The sequence below is a fragment of the Chlorocebus sabaeus genome, chromosome 19 (genome assembly GCF_047675955.1).
Source record: "Chlorocebus sabaeus isolate Y175 chromosome 19, mChlSab1.0.hap1, whole genome shotgun sequence".
NCBI lineage: Eukaryota > Metazoa > Chordata > Mammalia > Primates > Cercopithecidae > Chlorocebus > Chlorocebus sabaeus.
Window position 1 is genome coordinate 25,252,027 of NC_132922.1, and position 19,142 is coordinate 25,271,168.

The 19,142-nt window shown below is 40.6% G+C and overlaps 1 protein-coding gene across 2 annotated transcripts in view; it reads right to left on the bottom strand.

Annotated features, from left to right (window-relative positions):
* GRK3 (G protein-coupled receptor kinase 3) overlaps positions 1-19,142 on the bottom strand; it is a 164,642-nt gene that overhangs the window by 107,611 nt on the left and 37,889 nt on the right. For both annotated transcript variants that reach the window (XM_007975215.3, XM_073006858.1), the window contains one exon: positions 15,629-15,705. In XM_007975215.3, coding sequence (XP_007973406.3) covers positions 15,629-15,705 — 77 coding nt within the window. Of the gene's footprint in view, positions 1-15,628; positions 15,706-19,142 lie in introns of those variants that run through there.

Consider the following 19,142-nt stretch of genomic DNA (forward strand, 5'->3'; position numbering starts at 1 on the left):
TCATAATCCCAGCATTTGGGGAGGCTGGGATAGGAGGATCACTTGAAGCTAGGAGTTTGAAACCAGCCTGGGCAACAGCCAGATCCTATCTCTACCAAAAAAAAAAAAAAAAAAAAAAAATACTAGCCAGGTATGATGGTGTGTGCCTGTAGTTCTAGCTACCCTGGAGACTGAGATGGGAAGATCGCATGAGTCCAGAAGTTCGAGGCAGCAGTGAACTATGATTTTGCCTCTAAACTCCAGCTTGGGCAACAGAGCAAGACCCTTTCTCAAAAACAAACAAACTCCTTACTCAGCTTAGTACAATGGTCAGAAGCTTTAGCTTGGAGTGTGGCAGACTCCAGCTTAGCCCATCACTATGTGCGAGACACCAGGCACATCCCTTCACCTCTGAGGCTCGGCTCCTCGCCTGTAAAAGGGGGCCAAGAACAACCCGCACAGGGTCACTCTGAAGACGAAATGAGACCACACATATAGAGCACTAAGCACCAAGGGGCTCAGTAACTGGCATCGTCACCCCAAACTGTACGGACACAGCCTTTTCTAAAGCTTCTTAGTCTAACCTGTGCTGTTACGGGTAACCTGGAAGCCAGCCATCATGTTTGTGTTGCACCATGAAGTTGTAACAAAGGTGCTATCTGTCTAGGATTTTACAGGGCGTCTCAGCTTCAAATATTTACCAGATTTTCCCACCAAGAGCCAAATACTTTATTTCAAAAATGAAATTATGCTTCAAGGGCATAATACAATAAAAAGGACCACCAGACTTAATTTCTCAACATGAACAACCGGGAAGCTGGACAGAAAAGTTCCATAAAATCACTGTTTTCAGACATGGAAAGGGCTGCAGTCTTTCAGAGAAGGAAAATAAACCAGGAGGATCCAGGATGGGCTGGCTCTTGGCCTGGAGGTACCTTAGTATAGCGGTCAACTGCACTGAACTGCAGCGCTAGGAGGGGGACCCAAGCAGACCATGGTGGTCTTGCTGAGGTGAAGGCCTCAAGAGTTCAGGGATGCTGAGCTTCCTGGAAACACCAAAAAAATGTAAAAAATGAAATGAACAGGTACAGCTAATAAGCCAGTGTGGCAACAACCTAACATAACAAAGTATATTCAATTCAAAAGACAACAGGAAAAAGAGGAAAAAGACAAACAGAAAACAGGAGGATGGGAGACTTACGTCCGAGTTCAGGGATGCTGAGCTTCCTGGAAACACCAAAAAATGTAAAAAATGAAATGAACAGGTACAGCTAATAAGCCAGTGTGGCAACAACCTAACATACCAAAGTATATTCAATTCAAAAGACAACAGGAAAAAGAGGAAAAAGACAAACAGAAAACAGGAGGATGGGAGACTTACGTCCAACTATGTTGATAACTAATTGCAAATGATCTAAAAATTATAATGAAATAACAGGGATTGTTAGTCTGGGTTTAAAAAACAGTCTCAAGCAGAGTCTGCCTGTAACAAACACATTTTAAATAGACACTTTGAAATTAAAGAATAGAGAAGAGATGTACCATGCAAACACTAACATCAAGAAAGCTGGAGGGACTAAATCAATATTAGACAATGTAGATGCCAGAGCAATATATTGCCAGGATAAAAGACATTTCACTGTGATAAATGAGTCAATTCTTCAAAAAGACATCACAAGCGTAAAGTCTGTGCACCTATCAGAGAGGATCCAGCAATTCCTCTCCCAGGTATTCACCAAAGAGAAATGATGGTGTACGTTCACAAGGCTTGTACAGAAATGCCTGTGGCAGCTTTATTCATATTTGCCCCACACTGGAAACAATTCCAGTGTCCACAGACAAGTGAACTGTGTTAAGTGCACAGAAAATAATAATATTCAGCAATAAAAGAAAACGAAATCCTGGCTGGACATGTTGGCTCATGCCTGTAATCCCAGCACTCTGGGAGGCCGAGGCGGGCGGATCACCTGAGGTCAGGAGTTCAAGACCAGGCTGGCCAACATGGTGAAATCTTGTCTCCACTAAAAATACAAAAATAAGCCAGGTGTGGTGGCGGGTATCTGTAGTTCCAGCTACTCGGGAGGCTGAGGTACAAGAATCGCATGAACCTGGGAGGCAGAGGTTGCAGTAAGCCAAGATCGCGCCATTGCACTCCAGCCTGGGCAACAAAGCGAGACTCCGTCTCAGAAAAAAAGAAAAAAATCCTGATACGGGAGACACAGTATGGAAGAATCTCAAGAATATTATGCTGAGCAATGTAAACCAGACACAAAAGAACATGTACTGTTTGAATCCACTTATATGAAGTTCTAGAAAAGCTGAATGTGATCTATTGTGACTGAAAGCAGATCAGTGGCTGCCCAGGGCTGGGGTGAATTGAACCCAAAGGGTAAGACTATACTTTTTGAAGTTATGGAAATGCATATTATAGAAATGCATATTATATATCCATTAAATTGTTTTAAAAAGTAAGAGTACAAGTACAGAGCACATTTATTAGTAAACAAGAAAAAAATAAATAACATTGGATTCTTATATTTAGTACCTCCTGAATAGGAAATCAGGTATATTCTGAAAATAAACTAAAAGGCAACAATGAAAGAAAGGGCCAAAATCACTGTTCCCAGCAAGCTATTCCACTTCAAGTTCTTTTCTGTCACCAATTGTGAACTCAATTGCTGGCTGAAAAGTAGAAGCCAAAAACAACTAATTTCAATCTTCCTAAATAGACATAAATTTTAAGATAAGGAAATGAATTCCTAAAGAGCAAACTCCAAAGGCTGACAATGATTTAAACTAAAATATATATATATTTCTTTGGAAAGTAAGTGCATCATACAAGGTAAGAATATTTGCTTCTTTAAAAAGTTGTCCTAGTTTCTCTTTTTGTGTTCCAATGTTATAAGCAGACTCTCTGGGGGCCTAGAAGGACTCTCTCTGTCCCAGCTGGGATTTCACTCCTGACTCACACCCGTAAGAATCTTCTCTGTTCATCTAGCAAAAAGCTATCAGCCTCAGGACAAAGCTCTTAGCTTAATGCTGACCTCAAAGCCCCAGCTAGAATGCAGAGGAGGTGTGACAATACTCCAGCAAACAGCCCACTGTGCACATCAAGTTACTTTAATTCCAAGAGGCATAAACATCATCGCCCTACAGTCTCAACCTCTTATCTGAACCTCTCCTTTATCTTTAGACCTGAGGACACAGTGTCCCCAGCAAACCACTTCTCCCCGAGACCCTTTTTTGTACTGCAATATAATTTCTTACAAATCCATCACCTCTCTACTTCCATGGCTACCCCAATGGTCCAAAGGCCAGCATCGTCTCTCATAGCCTCTAGCTTTCTAAGAGGCCTCTGAAACGGTTTGGATGTGTATCCGTGCCCAAATTCCATGCTGAATTATAATCCCCAATGCTGAAGGAGGGGCCTGGTGGAAAGTGACTGGGTCATGGGGACGGATTTCCTCCTTGCTGTTCTCTGAGTTCTCACAAGATCTGATGGTTTAACAGTGTGTGGCACCTCGCCTTTCTCTCTCTCTCTCTCTCCGCCCCCCGCCCTCCCCTTCCTCCCTCCCTCTGTCTCTCCCGCCTTCATGTGAAGAAGGTGCTTGCATCCCCTTTGCCTTCCGCCATGACTGTAAGTTTCCTGAGGCCTCCCAGTCACGCTTCCTGTTAGGCCTGTGGAAATGTGAGTCAATTAAACCTCTTTTCTTCATAAGTTACTCAGTCTCAAGCAGTTGTTTACAGCAGTGTGAGACAGGACTAACATAGCCTCCCTCGCCCATGCCTCCCCAACAGCCAGACTGATCCAGGAGCACTTGAGTCAGATTATGCCATCCCAACTCTCAAACTTCCCCATGTCCCACCTCATTCTGAGTAAGAGCAGAAAGCCTTACAAGGGCCTCAAGGGCCTGGCCACTCTCCACTCCCGCCCCTACTCCCACTGTACTTCCTGCCCTGCAGCCCCCTGGCCTCCTTGTTGTGCCTCAACCGGGAGGTTCCAGCCTTAGGGTCTTTGCCCTGCTGCACACTTCACCTGGGTACTCTTCCCCCAGATAAATCCACAGGGGCTCGGCACCTCCTCTCCCAGAGGACTTTGCTCAATTGTCCTTTAGGAACGGCACCTTCTTAAAATGCCCTGTTTAAAGCCGCCACATGAACCAGCACTCCTTGCCTCTCTTCGCAGCTCTTCTACCCTCCTTGAGATTTACCCCCTTGTGGGCAGTATATATTTGGGGATCTTTCTCCCCCAAGAAGGAGGAGTTAGCTCCAAATGGGTGTGGATTTCTGCTTTTGTTCACTAAGGGATTCCCCAGTGCTTAGGAGAAACGTATGGCACATAATTAAATTTACTAAATGAACAACTGAATGTTTAGCAACAAGTTTCAAACAAAGCTTAACCATCACCTCCATAGCACATCTCTATATTTCCTGGTTTTAACTTTGACTAGAAGTAGAAATACTAAAATAAATCAAAGACAAGGTGTAAAACCGTCAGAAAAGCTATCTCCAAAAAAGGCTAAAACCAGAAGATATTATGACAATGCACCACCACCTTGAATTTCAAAACCAATTGAGGGCTCTTAAAATCCTAAAACAGCCCCATCGTCCCCCACTGTCAGTTCAAAAAGTTTACAGAGAACTTTTCCAGTAGAGGTGATGCTTCATAGGTCCTTGGCATTCTCTAGCAATATAGATTAAGATCCCACATTTGCTAATATTGCTGGAGCATATAATTTTTTTTTTCCTAAAATACGTCGACCCTGGCAGAGACAGAGCTACAAAGTTGAGTTTAGCTGCAGAGGCTGGCTGATCAGCAAGGCTTACCTCTTGGCTAAGAGAGTAGCGTCTCCACATTTGCCTTAGGATTTAAATTCGTGCCTCAGGAAAATGACCAGTAGGCTCTTCTGGGAATCTCAGGGGCTCCCTGGCAATAGTAAACACACTTAACAACTGTTCAATACTGGAATGCCAGAGGTCTGTGCGCTTCCACACATACTTTGCTACCCATCTTTTGCAGGGTGAGCTGGTTAGGGATGGGAGCCTTCTGTCTTAGTCTTCTCTATGTGCCTTTTTGTTTAATGAGACATTCCCAGTAAAGGACTCAAACATATTTGATTGAGTGTCCCCTTCAGCAAAGCACATAAAGTAGACCAGCTACAGAGAGATCTTTGTGCACAGCTGCCAAATCCTGGATTTTCTTATCGTTATATAGGAAATAAAAATTATACAGTTGATGTGTCATTTTTTTAAAGAACTTCATATGCATGCTAATTTCCACACTAAATTTTGCAGGTGATAGGCAGAAAAAGCACATGACTTCCAACTCTGGCTCTGCCACTTGGGAGTTGTGCAAACTTGATCATATTATTTTACCACCGCATAAAATACTCACTGAAGTGTCTAGTACACAGGTAGCATCACTGTCTTAAACTAATAGTAAATCCAATTATGGACTAATAGTATTCCAATCACACAATCAGAAGAGCTCAGGGAAAATTAAGCAATAAAAATTTAACAGAAGAAAATCTTTGCGAATTTGTTAGGCAAAAAGCTCTTAAATATGACACTAAAGGCCGGGCTTGGTGGCTCAGGCCTGTAATCCTAGCACTTTGGGAGGCCAAGGCCAGTGGATTGCTGGTGGATGGCTGAGCCCAGTGGCTCATACCCATAATCCCAGCACTTTGGGAGGCTGAGGTGGGTCGATCTCTTGAGCCCAGGAGTCCAAAATCAGCCTGGGCAACATGGCAAATCCTTGTCTCTACAAAAAAAATACAAAAATTAGCCAGGCATGTTAGCACGTGCCTTTGCCTGTAGTCCTAGCTACTCGGGAGGCTGAGGTAGGAGGACTGTTTGAGCCCAGGAGGTTGAGGCTGCAGTGAGCTGAGACTGTACCACTGCATTCCAGCCTGGGCCACAGAACGAGACCCGTCTCAAAAAATAAATAAATAACATTAAAAATAATAATAATAATATATTTGCTAGCTGGCAAATCAGCGATCCTCCAGTTTCCAGTGATTAGTAGATGTTAAAGGATTGTGCTTTTCCAGTAAAATGCAGCTTTTCTGAATTGTTTTTGGGTGGGGCGATGATAATTATGGCTGGTCTTTGAACTTGAATGATAATTTTAAGAAGGAAAACCAGTCCTACTAAGCTGGGTTAAAAAAAAAAAAAAAAAAGACAACCAAATTTTCCCATAGAACTGGTTTAGCCTTTTTCTCCTCTTTTTATCCTTTTTAACCCAAAACGCTCAGATGTCCCAAATCTTCAGAGCCACAGAGGCTGCACTGTGGGGGCATGTGGCGGCTCCCAGCCTGGGCAGAATCCAGCACCAGGAGCTGAGGCCCAGACTTGTTTAGTCCAACACAGATAATGAAGTCAGCTGAAAAGACTGCCCTGCCAGTAGGTTTGTAAGTAATAGCTTTTCCTCTCCCCTAGTGTCTTTCCTCTCTGGGCAGCATTTTTATTAGGAAACCTAAGTTGAAACTGTGCAGAGGCTGTGACCCTAAGTCACCCAGGCTCCCCTTACTGCTTGCACCCTGTCACTTCACTGCCTCTTCAACAGAAAATCCAATTAGCTGTGCTTAGTCCAGTGTTGGTCTCCGCTGTTTGAAAGTTTACATGCCTCTTTAACTACTTCCCTCACGAAAAGTCTCCACAAAGGCATGGCTAATGGATGCAGAATTGAATAGGGCCCCAGGTTTTTCTTCTCCAAGGCTGTGGTTGCTCTGGTTAGAGAAATCTTATAGATAAGGCAGGGTGGGAACTGACTGTGTCACTGTCAATCAGGGGATCTGTCAGGGAGGCCCTTCACTGTGACAGAAACAAACACTTCCAAACAAAGGTAGGAACACAGAGGAAAACAAAGTTGAAGTTGGTTCCCAGGATAACATTTCCCTCTCTACAACCTTATGCAAGAGGGCTCTACTTGCTATAATTTAACCTTAACCATTGAATCCAAAGCTGCTGACTTATACATGTTTTCACCTTTTAACCATCTATGTGTTGTATTTTAGATAATTAAACATGTCAAGCAATAATTTTACAAATTATGAAATCGATTGGCAACTTTATTCATTGAAACTGACACACAAAAAAAGTGATCCTAAAATGTTTTATGTTTTTTAGTATTTGGGTTTTTTTTTTTGTAATTACCAAATTTTTAAAAGAAGCATCTATGGTATATCTACATCCATCTTCATTATGATAAAGACTTCTCAGAATTTGTGTGTGTGTGTGTGAAAAAAGGACTTTTAAAGGTAGTAGCTTCTGTTTTTATCAATGCATTATTTTTTATAATGAAACACATACTTTTGCATTAAAAGCCCACAGCAAGTACATTTCTTATGCCTTGGCCCTAAATGTCAAATATAATTTATGTATTCTTTCTAGATAAATGTTCTTTGAAACCATGCTAAATATGTTTGAGATCAACTTAAAAAACATTTAAGAAATTAAAGTGAAAAGTAAAAATTGAAAGGAAATAAAAGACACCAAACTGGAAACAAAGTAGTAAAACTCTTTTTATTCAGATAGGATTCCATACATAAAAAATCCTAAGGAATACACATACACACACTCACACACACACACACACACGCAGACATACCTTACTAGAACTGATAAACCAGTTCAGAAAGATCACTGGATACAAGATCACTACAAAAAAACTCATTCTATCTCCATGTACTAGCAATGAACAACCAAAATTAAAATAAAGAAAACAATTCCATTCACAATACCATCAAAAAGATGAAAATACTTGGGAATAAATTTAATGAGAAATAAAAAATCGGATATCCACATGCAAAAAAGATATATTTAGACCTTGCCTTACACCATAGACAAAAATTTACTCAAAATCGACCACAGACCGAAATATAAGAGCTACAACAATAAAACTACTAGAAGAAAACCTTTGCAAATTTGTTAGGCAAAAAGCTCTTAAATATGACACTAAAGGCCGGGCTCGGTGGCTCACACTTGTAATCCCAGCACTTTGGGAGACCAAGGCGGGTGGATTGCCTGAGCTCAGGAGTTCATGACCAGCCTGGGTCACACTGTGAAACCCCATCTCTACTAAAATACAAAAAATTAGCGGGGCGTGGTGGCAGGCACCTGTAATCCCAGCTACTCTGGAAGCTGAGACAGGAGAATCGCTTGAACCTGGGAGGCGGAGGTTTCAGTGAGCCCAGATTGCACCACTGCCCTCCAGCCTGGGTGACAGAGCAAGACTCCATCTCAAAAAAAAAAAAAAAAAAAAAAAAAGACACTAAAGTATGAGTCATAAAAGAAAAAATGTATAAATTGGACTTCAAAATTAAAACCTGTGCTTCAAAAGTCACCATGAGGAAAATGAAAGAGACTGGATCCCAGCCACCAACCAGAAGAAAACATTTGTAAATCATACGTAAACAGCAAATAACATAGATAAAGAGAACCCAACTTTCAGGATGGGTAAAAGATTTAAATAGACATTTTACTAAAGAAAATATACAAATAACTAATTAGCACAAACATGCTTAATATCATTAGCTATTGAAGAAATACAAATCAAGACCACAATAAGATACCACTTCCTATCCATTCAGATGGATATAAAAAAGACTGATGACAACAAGTATTGACGAGGATATAGTAAACCTGGAATGCTCATAAATTGATAGTGGGAATGTAAAACAGTACAGCCACTTTGAAAAGCAATTGGGTAATTTCTTAAAAACTTAAACACAAATTTGCCATACAACACAGCAATTCCACTCCTCGGTAAAGACTCAAGAGAAATGAAAATATATGTCCATAAAATACTTGTACACAAATGTTTATAGTAGCATTGTTCTATAAATAAGCAAAAAGTGGCAATAACTGCTCTATAAACAGGTAAAAAGTGGAAATAATCCAAATGCCCATCAACTGCTGAATGAAGAAAGTGTGCTCTGTAGGCCGGGCACCATGGCTCACACCTGTAATCCCAGCACTTTGAGAGACCGAGGTGAGATCGCTTGAGGTCCAGGAGTTCGAGACTAGCCTGGGCAACATAGTGAGATCTCGTCTCTACTAAAAATACAAAAATTAGCTGGGTGTGGTGGCATGCACCTGTAATCCCAGCTACTCAGGAGGCTGAGGCACAAGAATCATTTGAACCCAGGATGCGGAGGTTGCAGTGAGCAGAGACCGAGCTGCTGCACTCCAGCTTGGGTAGCAGAGCAAGGCTCTGTCTCAAAAAACAAAACAAAACAAAACAAAACAAAAAACGTGTGCTCTGTCCATAATATGGAATGCTATTTTGCAACAAAAAGGAATGAAGTACAGATACACACGACATGGATTAACTTCAAAAACCTTATGCTAAGTTAAAGAAGCCGGATGCAAGAGACTACAGACTTCATACCGTATAATTCCATTTTTATGAAATGTCTAAGAAAAGGCGGATAGAGAGAGACAGACAGATAAGTGTTTGTCTGGGGCTGAGGCTGGGAGCAGAGTAACGACAAATGGGCAGGAGGGATCTTTTGGAGGCATGGAAATGTTTTTAAATTGTATTGTGGTGATGGGTGCACAACTGTAGAAATTTACCAAAATCACCACATAATACATTTATAATGGGTAAATGGCATATAGTAGCTTTGCATTCTGAGGGTTGTTTTTTGAGACAGATTCTCGCTCTATTGCCAAAACTGGAGAGCACTGGTGCAATCACGACTCACTAAGGCCTTGAAATCCAAGTCTTAAGAAATCCTCCCACCTCAGCCTCCTGAGTAGCTTGGACTACAGGTATGCACCACCACACCCAGCTAATTTTATTTTTAAATTTCTGTAGAGACGGGGTCTCACTGTGTTGTCCCCAAGCTGGTCTCAAACTTCCGGCCTCAAGTGATTGTCCTGCCTCAGCCTTCCAAAGTGTTGGGATTACAACCACACCCGGACAAGTCATTTTTTAAAAAGTAAAAATTGCAGGGCCAGGCAAGGTGGCTCACACCTGTAATCCCAGCACTTTGGGAGGCCAAGGTGGGTGAATCACAAAGTCAGGAGTTTGAGACTAGCCAGGCCAATGTGGTGAAACCCCATCTCTACTTAAAAAAAAAAAATAATAGAAAAATTAGCCAGGCATGGTGGCATGTGCCTGTAATCACAGCTACTTGGGAGGCTGAGGCAGGAGTGTTGCTTGAACCGGGGAGACGGAAGTTGCAGTGAGCTGAAATCGCGCCACTGCACTCCAGCCTGGGTGACAGAGCAAGACTCTGTCTCCCAAAGAAAAAAAAAGTAAAAATTGCAAGTTTTTGTGTCTATATATCAGACACCAAATTATTTCACACAAATTGAAAAAGATTACTATTTAAACTGGGGACTGAGCTCTGAAGTCAGTATTATAAAAGGAAATGCCTTTAATGGCAGTATGTGATATAATATTACATTAATCACCATGTTCTTTATACATGAGAATGACATTTACATACACCATGTATTAAGTATTGATTTGGGGGCTGGGCGCATTGGCTCAAGCCTGTAATCACAGCACTTTGGGAGGCCCAGGCGGGCAGATCACGAGGTTAGGAGCTCAAGACCAGCCTGGCCAGCATGGCAAAATCCCATCTCTACTAAAAATACAAAAATTAGTTGGGCATGGTGGCACATGACTGTAATCCCAGCTACTTGGGAGCCTGAGGCAAGAGCATCACTTGAACCTGGGAGGCGGAGGTTGCAGTGAGCCAAGATTGTGCCACTGCACTCCAGCCTGGGCAACAGAGCAAGCCTGTCTTAAAAAAAAAAAAAAAAAAAAAAAAAAAGTATCTATTTTGGAGTCTCCTTATAATTTCAAACATGCTCCTCTAACAGGAGTGAACATGCAGACAGAGAAGCTAAGTAGACTGTCCACAGACAGATGGACTTTATCAAATGCCATGTGCCTCACTTGCATGTGATGAAGTTACAATTTCAACGTATCCTAAAGAAGAAAAATAGTCACAAAAGAATCTTAACTATAACTGATAGAATGATTTTCCTGTCTATTCAATAACCAGTATCCCCTTAAAACCAAACATACTGCGTCAATACCTAAATGTGTAAGTTTTACTGACAGCAAGTAAGGGATCAACTTAACTAATATTTATTAAGATATAATTTCTTTATAAGGATAAGGATAAAAGTAACTGCCACGTAATCCCTTTATTCTGAATAGTGGCAATTAAAAACAACGAATGGAGATTTCGCCTGCTGTATTAGTTTTCTCATGTTATGCCACAAATCACCACAAACTTAGTGACTTAAAAACAACACCCACGTATCATCTCACAGTTCTGTAGGTCAGAAGCGTGGGTGGGTTCCACTGGGCTCTCTGCTTAGGGTCTCACCAGGACAAATTTAAGGTGTCGGTCAGCCTGGGTTCTTGTTTACAGGCTCTGAGTAGGAATCTGCCTCCAAACCCATTCCAGTTATGGATGGAATTCTGTGCTTTGCGGTTGTGGGATGGAGGTGACTGCTTCCTCGCTGCTGCCAGCCAGGGCCACTCTCAGCTCCTAGTGAGCACCCACACACCCTCCACCTGCAAAGCCAGCAACAGTGTATGGAATCTTTCCTGAGCTTTGTATCTTTCTGACTTCCTCCTTTCTGCCAGCCTGAGGAAACGCTGCTTCTAAAGGGCACATGTGAGTAGATTAAGGTCACTCGGACAATCATCTTAATTCCACCTGCAGAATCTCTTTCAGCCATGTTATGCATGGGGGCAATACCACGAGGCAAGGGTCATGGGGTTGCACCGACACACCTGCCTTTCTAATTAAACTATATTTAAAGGCAACTAAATATCCTCTCACTGAGGAATCAAAGTAATCAATGCAGAAGGAATCGTGTATTTAGAAAATTCACCATTTTGTAAGTCCCTAATAAACTCCACTGTTTGTTTTTAATTGCCAGTATTCAGAAGAAAGGGGTTAAGTGCCAGCTACTTTTATCCTCATCCTTATATAGAAATTATATGTCTTAATGAACATTAGTTAAGTTGGTCCCTAACAAAATAACTGATTGAGACAATGATTGTCAATGAGAAACTGACACCGACCGCATCTAAGCCCACTTTAGAGACCTGACTACAGAGACCCTAAGTGGCTTGTGCCTCCTGCTACGACGTACACAGCACCACCTATAAAGCGCTCCTGCCAAAAAGCAGCTGAGGCTAAACCTCATTAAGCTGTTAGAGCGAACTCTCGGTTTATAGGACATGTAGGAAACACAAGTATAATTTAAATGACACCATTAAAGGCCAGGCATGGTGGCTCACGCTTATAATCCCAGCACTTTGGGAGGCCAAGGTGGGCAGATCACTTGAGGCCAGGAGTTCGAGACCAGCCTGGTCAAAATAGCGAAACCCTGTCTCTACTGGGAAAAAAAAAAAAAAAAATTAGCTGGGTGTGGTGGTGCACGCCTGTAATCCCAGCCACTCAGGAGGCTGAGGCACAAGAACTGCTTGAACCTGGGAGGTGGCAGTTGCAGTGAGCAGAGATTGTGCCACTGCACTCCAGCCTGAGTGACAGAGCAAGACTCTGTCCTCAAAAAATAAATACATAAATAATTTTTAAATGACACCATTAAGAAGCAGGCAGAAAAGCCCAGAACATGGAACATTCTACAACACATAGGACCCAGTTTCTTCGGTAAGTTAATTACCTGTGCATGTGCTGGCAGGGGCAATGTTTGGGGAACTGTCTAGATTACAAGAAATATTATCACCAATTACAATACAAGAACAGTATTTGAATCCTGATTCAAACCAAGAGTTAAAAACAAACAAACATTTTTAAGTTAATCAGAGAAATCTGACAATAAACTCAGTATTAGAGTACACTAAGAATCACGATAAATTTCATGTTTGGGATAAAGGTATTGCGGCTGCATAAGAAAGCATGCATACTTTTTAGGGCTGCATATAGGACAAAATGCTGTGACTGCTTTGTTAATTCAGTAACCGCAAAAAAAGACGGGATGGGAAAAGAAAGTATAGCAAGATGGTGAAATATATCAAATGTAGGTGATGTAAATATATATATATACACACACACATACACACACATACATATACATACATATGGGGTTAATTATTCTAGTCTACTTTCTGTATGTTGAAAATTTTTAACATAAACAATTAGCTTCTATTCACTGAGCATCTGCTGAGAGCCAATTGTCGTGTTAAGGGCTTCATGGACACCGCCAGCTAAACCCTCTCAACAGCCTCATGGACCAGAACTATTATTATCCCTACTTTTATAGATAAAAAGTAATGAAATAACAGGCACTTCAGGGTGTAGCCAAACAATCTGCCAGTACGGCAATGCCTCAGAGGCCAAGTAAATTAAAGACTTCTATGGTTTTCATTTTGAAAACCATTTTTACCAACTGCCCACAGCACACATTGGAGGGCAGTCCCCAAGCCCTATGGAGATCCTATGTGTCGGGGAGCTTGGGAGGTAAGCAAAGAGGGAAAAGGAGCAGATGGGTAGGCAGGTAAGAGGGTGAAACAGAACAAGAGGTCCAGAAAACAGTGAGGGGAGAGGGAAGGAAAGATGGCGAGGGGAAAGAGTAAGGCAGGAACGCATGGAGTCAGTGCCGGAAGGCGCAAATGGAACCTGGAAAAGGAAGACCTGGAGTGTCAGACACATTTACTCCCACCATGGCCCACCTTCCACTATCCCCCAATCCCTGAGACCAGGCAGAAAGTGAGACTACTACAGAGAAAAATGGGGAGCAGGCCAACACCACCACACAGCTCTGTCAAAACGTAATTACAGATGGCGGCATGCGCTCTCCCTAAGCCTCCATCAAACTCAGCTTCTCCTGACCACATCCAAGCTCACGAATTGAAGGCAAGAGAAGAAAGTATTTATTTAAACAATGTTTAACAACTTCAGGTAAGATTCAGAGCCCATCAGCGCCCGGTGAGGCTGCTCTCAGGGAACACTCTGTGCAGCTGAGATACTGGGCCACAGTAACGCCAACGGGTGCTCAGGTCAGAGCCTCCCGGTGCCAGGGTCTGGTAAGGTTTTAATCCAAGCAACGGGAAATACATGTTTTGGGGGCTGTATGTATGTTTAGGGGGATTGTAGACAGGAAAGGAGCCACAGAAGGGAGAGAGAAGAACAGAAAACAAAAAGAAGAATCCTCGATGCATTTCACAAACTGGAATGAGAGCTGAAGGGAAAGCAGACTGAAGTTCTGCTCCGTGCTACCACCAGAACGAACCCTGAAGGCATTATGCTGAAGAAACCCAATGCGAAAGGCCACACAGTGTGTGATTCCCTTCATGTGGCGCGTCCAACACAAGCAAATCCACGGAGGCAGAAACTCAATTCGTGGTTGCCAGGAGCTGAGGGAGGGTAGAAGGCAGAAGGACTGCTAATGGGTACAAGTTCTTTTGGGGGTGATAAAAACATTCTAAAATTAGGCAGTGCAGATGGTTGTATGACGGTGAATACACAAAAAGTCACTCAACTGTTTACTTTCAATGTGGGGACTGTATGCTATGTGAAATATACCTCAATAAATCCACAAAAAGAAATTAAAAAATTTTTAACTAGCAAATAAAGAGATAATTCCTTTTTCCCTCCGCTCCCGGAGATACAGTTTCTCTCTTGTTATCACGAGCTTTATTTTGTTTTTTAGTACAAAATCAGAAGCAAAGGAGAACATCTGTATAGCTTATAGTAACCACACACCATGAAAATAATGAGAAGCCGTGAGAACTAACAAAATGAAAGCCAAACTCTTTTAACTTATCTGTTCCCCAACCAGCTCCTGAGGAGTAGGATGAAATATCTCTATATGGCAAAGACCAATCGCTTTCCACACACAGTGCTCAGGCACAGACAGACCACACGTCATCTACTTCTCCAAACCACTCCGTCCACCTTCCCCACTGTACTTCATGGGTGATCAAAGAAGCTGTATCTACCGAAGACCACCTTCACAGACAGGTTAATTTTTGTAAACCAGATAAAGTGGTTTACAAAAATCCAAAGATTTCTGCACCAGCTTCTACTCGTAATTATTTTATTATTTACTGGTTACTATTTTATTATCGGAATAAAGAAGAAGGAGAACTGGGAATTAGAACAAGTCACGCCACCTCCCTGTGTCTACATCTCCTCATCAGCAAACAAAAGGGCAAGCCCAGAATTATCTCGAAGGATACACAGTCTTAAGGGGATCTATCAGTCTATGTCTGTTAATCATGGAAACAGAGCACAAATTGAGTTCTAGGGAACTTTAATTTCTTGGAATTTTCATAAAGTAATTTCCTCCAGTCATAAAATAATTTTACAGCTATTACACACAGCTCCCCAGCAAACCACCTCAGTAACCATATGAGGCAGGCAAGACGCAAAGAAAAGAAAGGAATATCCTATTTTCTTACATTCAGCAATGCTGATTTCATGTAAAAATCCTAGAAATACCCATCTCCTAAGAGCTTATTAATAGACTACGCTACTAGGAATATAAGTCATTATTAAATACCTTATTAATTACATGAAATTTCCTTTATTCCCAGCTGCAGCTATAGAGGATATAAAGCACTGGAGGGTGCATTCATTTATTACTATAGTATTGCCCAATTTCATCACTGAAATTACTGTATGCCAAATGAACAAGCAGGACTTACCAATTTTCTGATTGAAAATCTTGTCAAAGGTTATTTCATTTCTCTCTGCAAGGTACTTCTGCATCACACTCCGGATACTGGAAGGGAAGAGTGACACATTTTTAACAATACAGCCTACATTGTGAGTAACCATCCCCAGGATGAGAGAGATACGGCTGTCTTGACTCAAAGATATCAGCTTTACAAGAGACCCTTCTTACCACGACTGCATGAAATGCAGACTAGCCTAAAAGCTGGAAACTTTACAGACTTAGCCACCATCCCCTCCTGCGACACAGGGCCAACATTAACACGTAGAAACTCAGCTGCAGAAAATAACTTCAGGGCTTTGAAAACCCACCCTCAATATATCTGCTCTCCAAAATATTCACAAATGTGTCTGCACGCAGCACACACATGCACACACCCTACATGCACACAGCACACACCCTACATGCACACACCACACATGCATGTGCCCCTCCTACCACAAATTCTGCTCATCAATAAATGGGTTTCTTTCTAAAACAAGAGCAAAAGTTCCCTAGATATACATTAACATTTTTAAAAATCATATTTCTATACACCAACAATAAAGCACATAATTAAAAGATTTAGCTTGCAATAAAATAAAAAACATCAAATACTTTGAAATTATTCTTTCAAAATATGTGCAAGAACTTTATGGGAAAAATTACAAATTGTCCTGGGAGACATTAAAGAGGATCTAAATAAATAGGAAGATATACCACAGTGATCAACAAAGAAATTTAATACTGTAAAAGTTTAAAGTCTACCCACATTTATCTATGAAATCGATATAACCTCCATCAACCTTCCAATAGGGTTTTTCATAGAACATAGAAATAAATAAGCTCTTTCTAAAATTTATACAAGAAATACAGGATCAATAATAATAGCTAATACACTTCTGAAGAAAGAATAAAGATACTGGGGCTTACTATGAAGTTAAAATAATAAAGACAGGATCAACAAACTGATCAAGGAAATGGAAGAGTGCAGAAACTGAGCCACCCATACATTCAACTTTGACATATAATAGAAGTAGCAAGTTGGAAAAATGGGGAAAGGATGGATTATTCAGTAAGTGAACCCCAAAAGTGACTATCCAAATGGAAAAAGTAGAAAATTGAATCTCTATTATCCACTGATGGTGGGAGTGAACAACAAATTAGCATTACCTTTTTTTTTTACCTTTTAAAACAAATTGAGGCATAATTTATATATAATTAAATCCACACTTAAAGTATATTGTTAGCCAGACGAGGTGCCTCACGCCTGTAATCCCAGCACTTTGGGAGGCCGAGGCGAGCGAATCACCTGAGGTCAGGAGTTCGAGACCAGTCTGGACAACATGGTAAAACCCCGTCTCTACTGAAAATACAAAAATTAGCTGGGTGTCATGGTGCATGTCTGTAGTCCTAGCTACTACAGAGGCTGAGGCAGGAGAATCACTTGAACCCGGGAGGCAGATGTTGCAGTGAGCTGAGATCGTACCACTGCACTCCAGCTTGGGGGACAGAACGAGACTCTGTCTCCAAAAACCAAAAAAAAAAGTATATTGTCAAATGTGCTTTTGACAAACATATACACCTATGTAATTACCATCTTAAGATACAGGATATTTCCATTGCCCCCAAAAGCACTCTTAACAATCAATCTCCCCATATTCTAGAATCCAGGCAACTACTGACCTGCTTTCTATTAACATAGATTACATGCTCCAATTCTAGAATTTTGTATAAAATAAAATTACACACTACGTTGTCTGTTGTGTATGGCTTCTTTTGTTTGACATAAGATAGCTTCACCCAAATTGCTATGTGCATAAGTATTTCATTCCTTTCTAATGCCAAACAGCATGCCATTGTATGAATATTCCACAATTTGTTTACCCAGCCATCTGTTGACAGACTTTTGCGTTGTTTCTATAAATAAAGGTGCTTTAAATATCTATGTATAAGTCTTTTTATGGGCATGCGTTTTCATTTTTCATAGGTAAACACCAGGAAGTGAAATTGTTGGTTATATGGAAAATCATATTTTACATTATGAAAAACTGATTAACTATATTACAAACTGGTTGTACCATTTTACAATCCCACCAACAATGTATGATAGTTCCAGTTGTTCCACATCCTTGTCAACACTTGGGTGGTAAGTCTTTTTAAATTTTAGCCACTCTTTTGGGTGTGTAGTAGTATCTTATTGTACTTTGTATTTTAATTTGCATTTCCCTAATGAACAATGATGTTGAGCATGTTTGTACATGATTATTGGAATTCTCCTCTCTTCTTTTTAGAGGTGTGTAGACAAATCTTTTGTCTATCTTTTAACTGAGCTGTCTTATTATTCACTTGTACAACTTCTTTACTTAGTCCAGAAATAAGTCCTATGTCAGATTTATGTGATGCTAAGATTTTCTCCCAGTTAGCAGCACCTCAGCTCTTCATTTTCTTCAAGGAGTCCTTCTCAGAGTAGAGGTGCTTAGTGGATGAGTTCCAATTTATTGACATTTCTATGATGGACAGTCTGTGCTAAGAAGTCTTTCATGCCTCAAAGTCATGAAGACTGTAAACTATATTTTCCTTTGTAAGTTTTAAAGTTTTAGATTTTGTGTAAACACAAATATGGTCTAATATCCATTTCGGATTAATTTTTGTACAGAGTACAAGGTAGAAATCAAAGTTCTCTTTTTTCCGTACAATATTTCATTATTCAGGTATTACTTGTTGAAAAGACTTCCTTCTTTCTTTTTCTCCATTAAATTATCTTGGCACCTTTGTTGGTTCAACACTAAGTATGTGCAGGTCTATCTCTGGGCCACCCTGTTGCATTGATCTGTATGTCTATCCTTACACACACATTGTATTGTCTTCATTGCTTCTTTTCTAACTTAAGAAATTGGATCAATGGATTTAAATTATTTCTAATGTAACCATTTAAAATTATAAAATTCCCTCTAGGCATCGATTTAACTGCATCTCACAGATATCGATACATTCTATTTTCATTTTCATTCTATTCTGATTATCTTCTAATTTCCCTTGAGATTTCTTCCTTGATCTATTCGTAATTTAGAAATGTGTTGCTTCATTTCCAAATACTTGGAGATTTCTAGTTATCTTTCTGTTATTAAATTTTATTTTAATTCTCTGATGGTCAGAAAACATACTTTGAATAACTCAGTTCTTTTACGATTTGTTGATACGTGTTTTATTGCCTAGAATATGATCTACTGTTTTGAGAAGTTCATGTATACTCAAAGGGCATGTGCATGCTGCTGTTGGATAGACTGATTCATAAATGTCAACTGGGTCAAGCTGGTTCATAGTGTTGCTTAGATTTTTCTGTATCCTTACTGATTTTCTGCCTATTTTTTCTATAAATTACTGAGAGAGGAGTGTTGAAACCGTGAACTATAATTGTAAATCTATTTCTCTTTTCAATTCTGTTTTTGTTATATATTTTACTGCTCTGTTGTTAATTACATGAAAATTTAACAACAATGTTG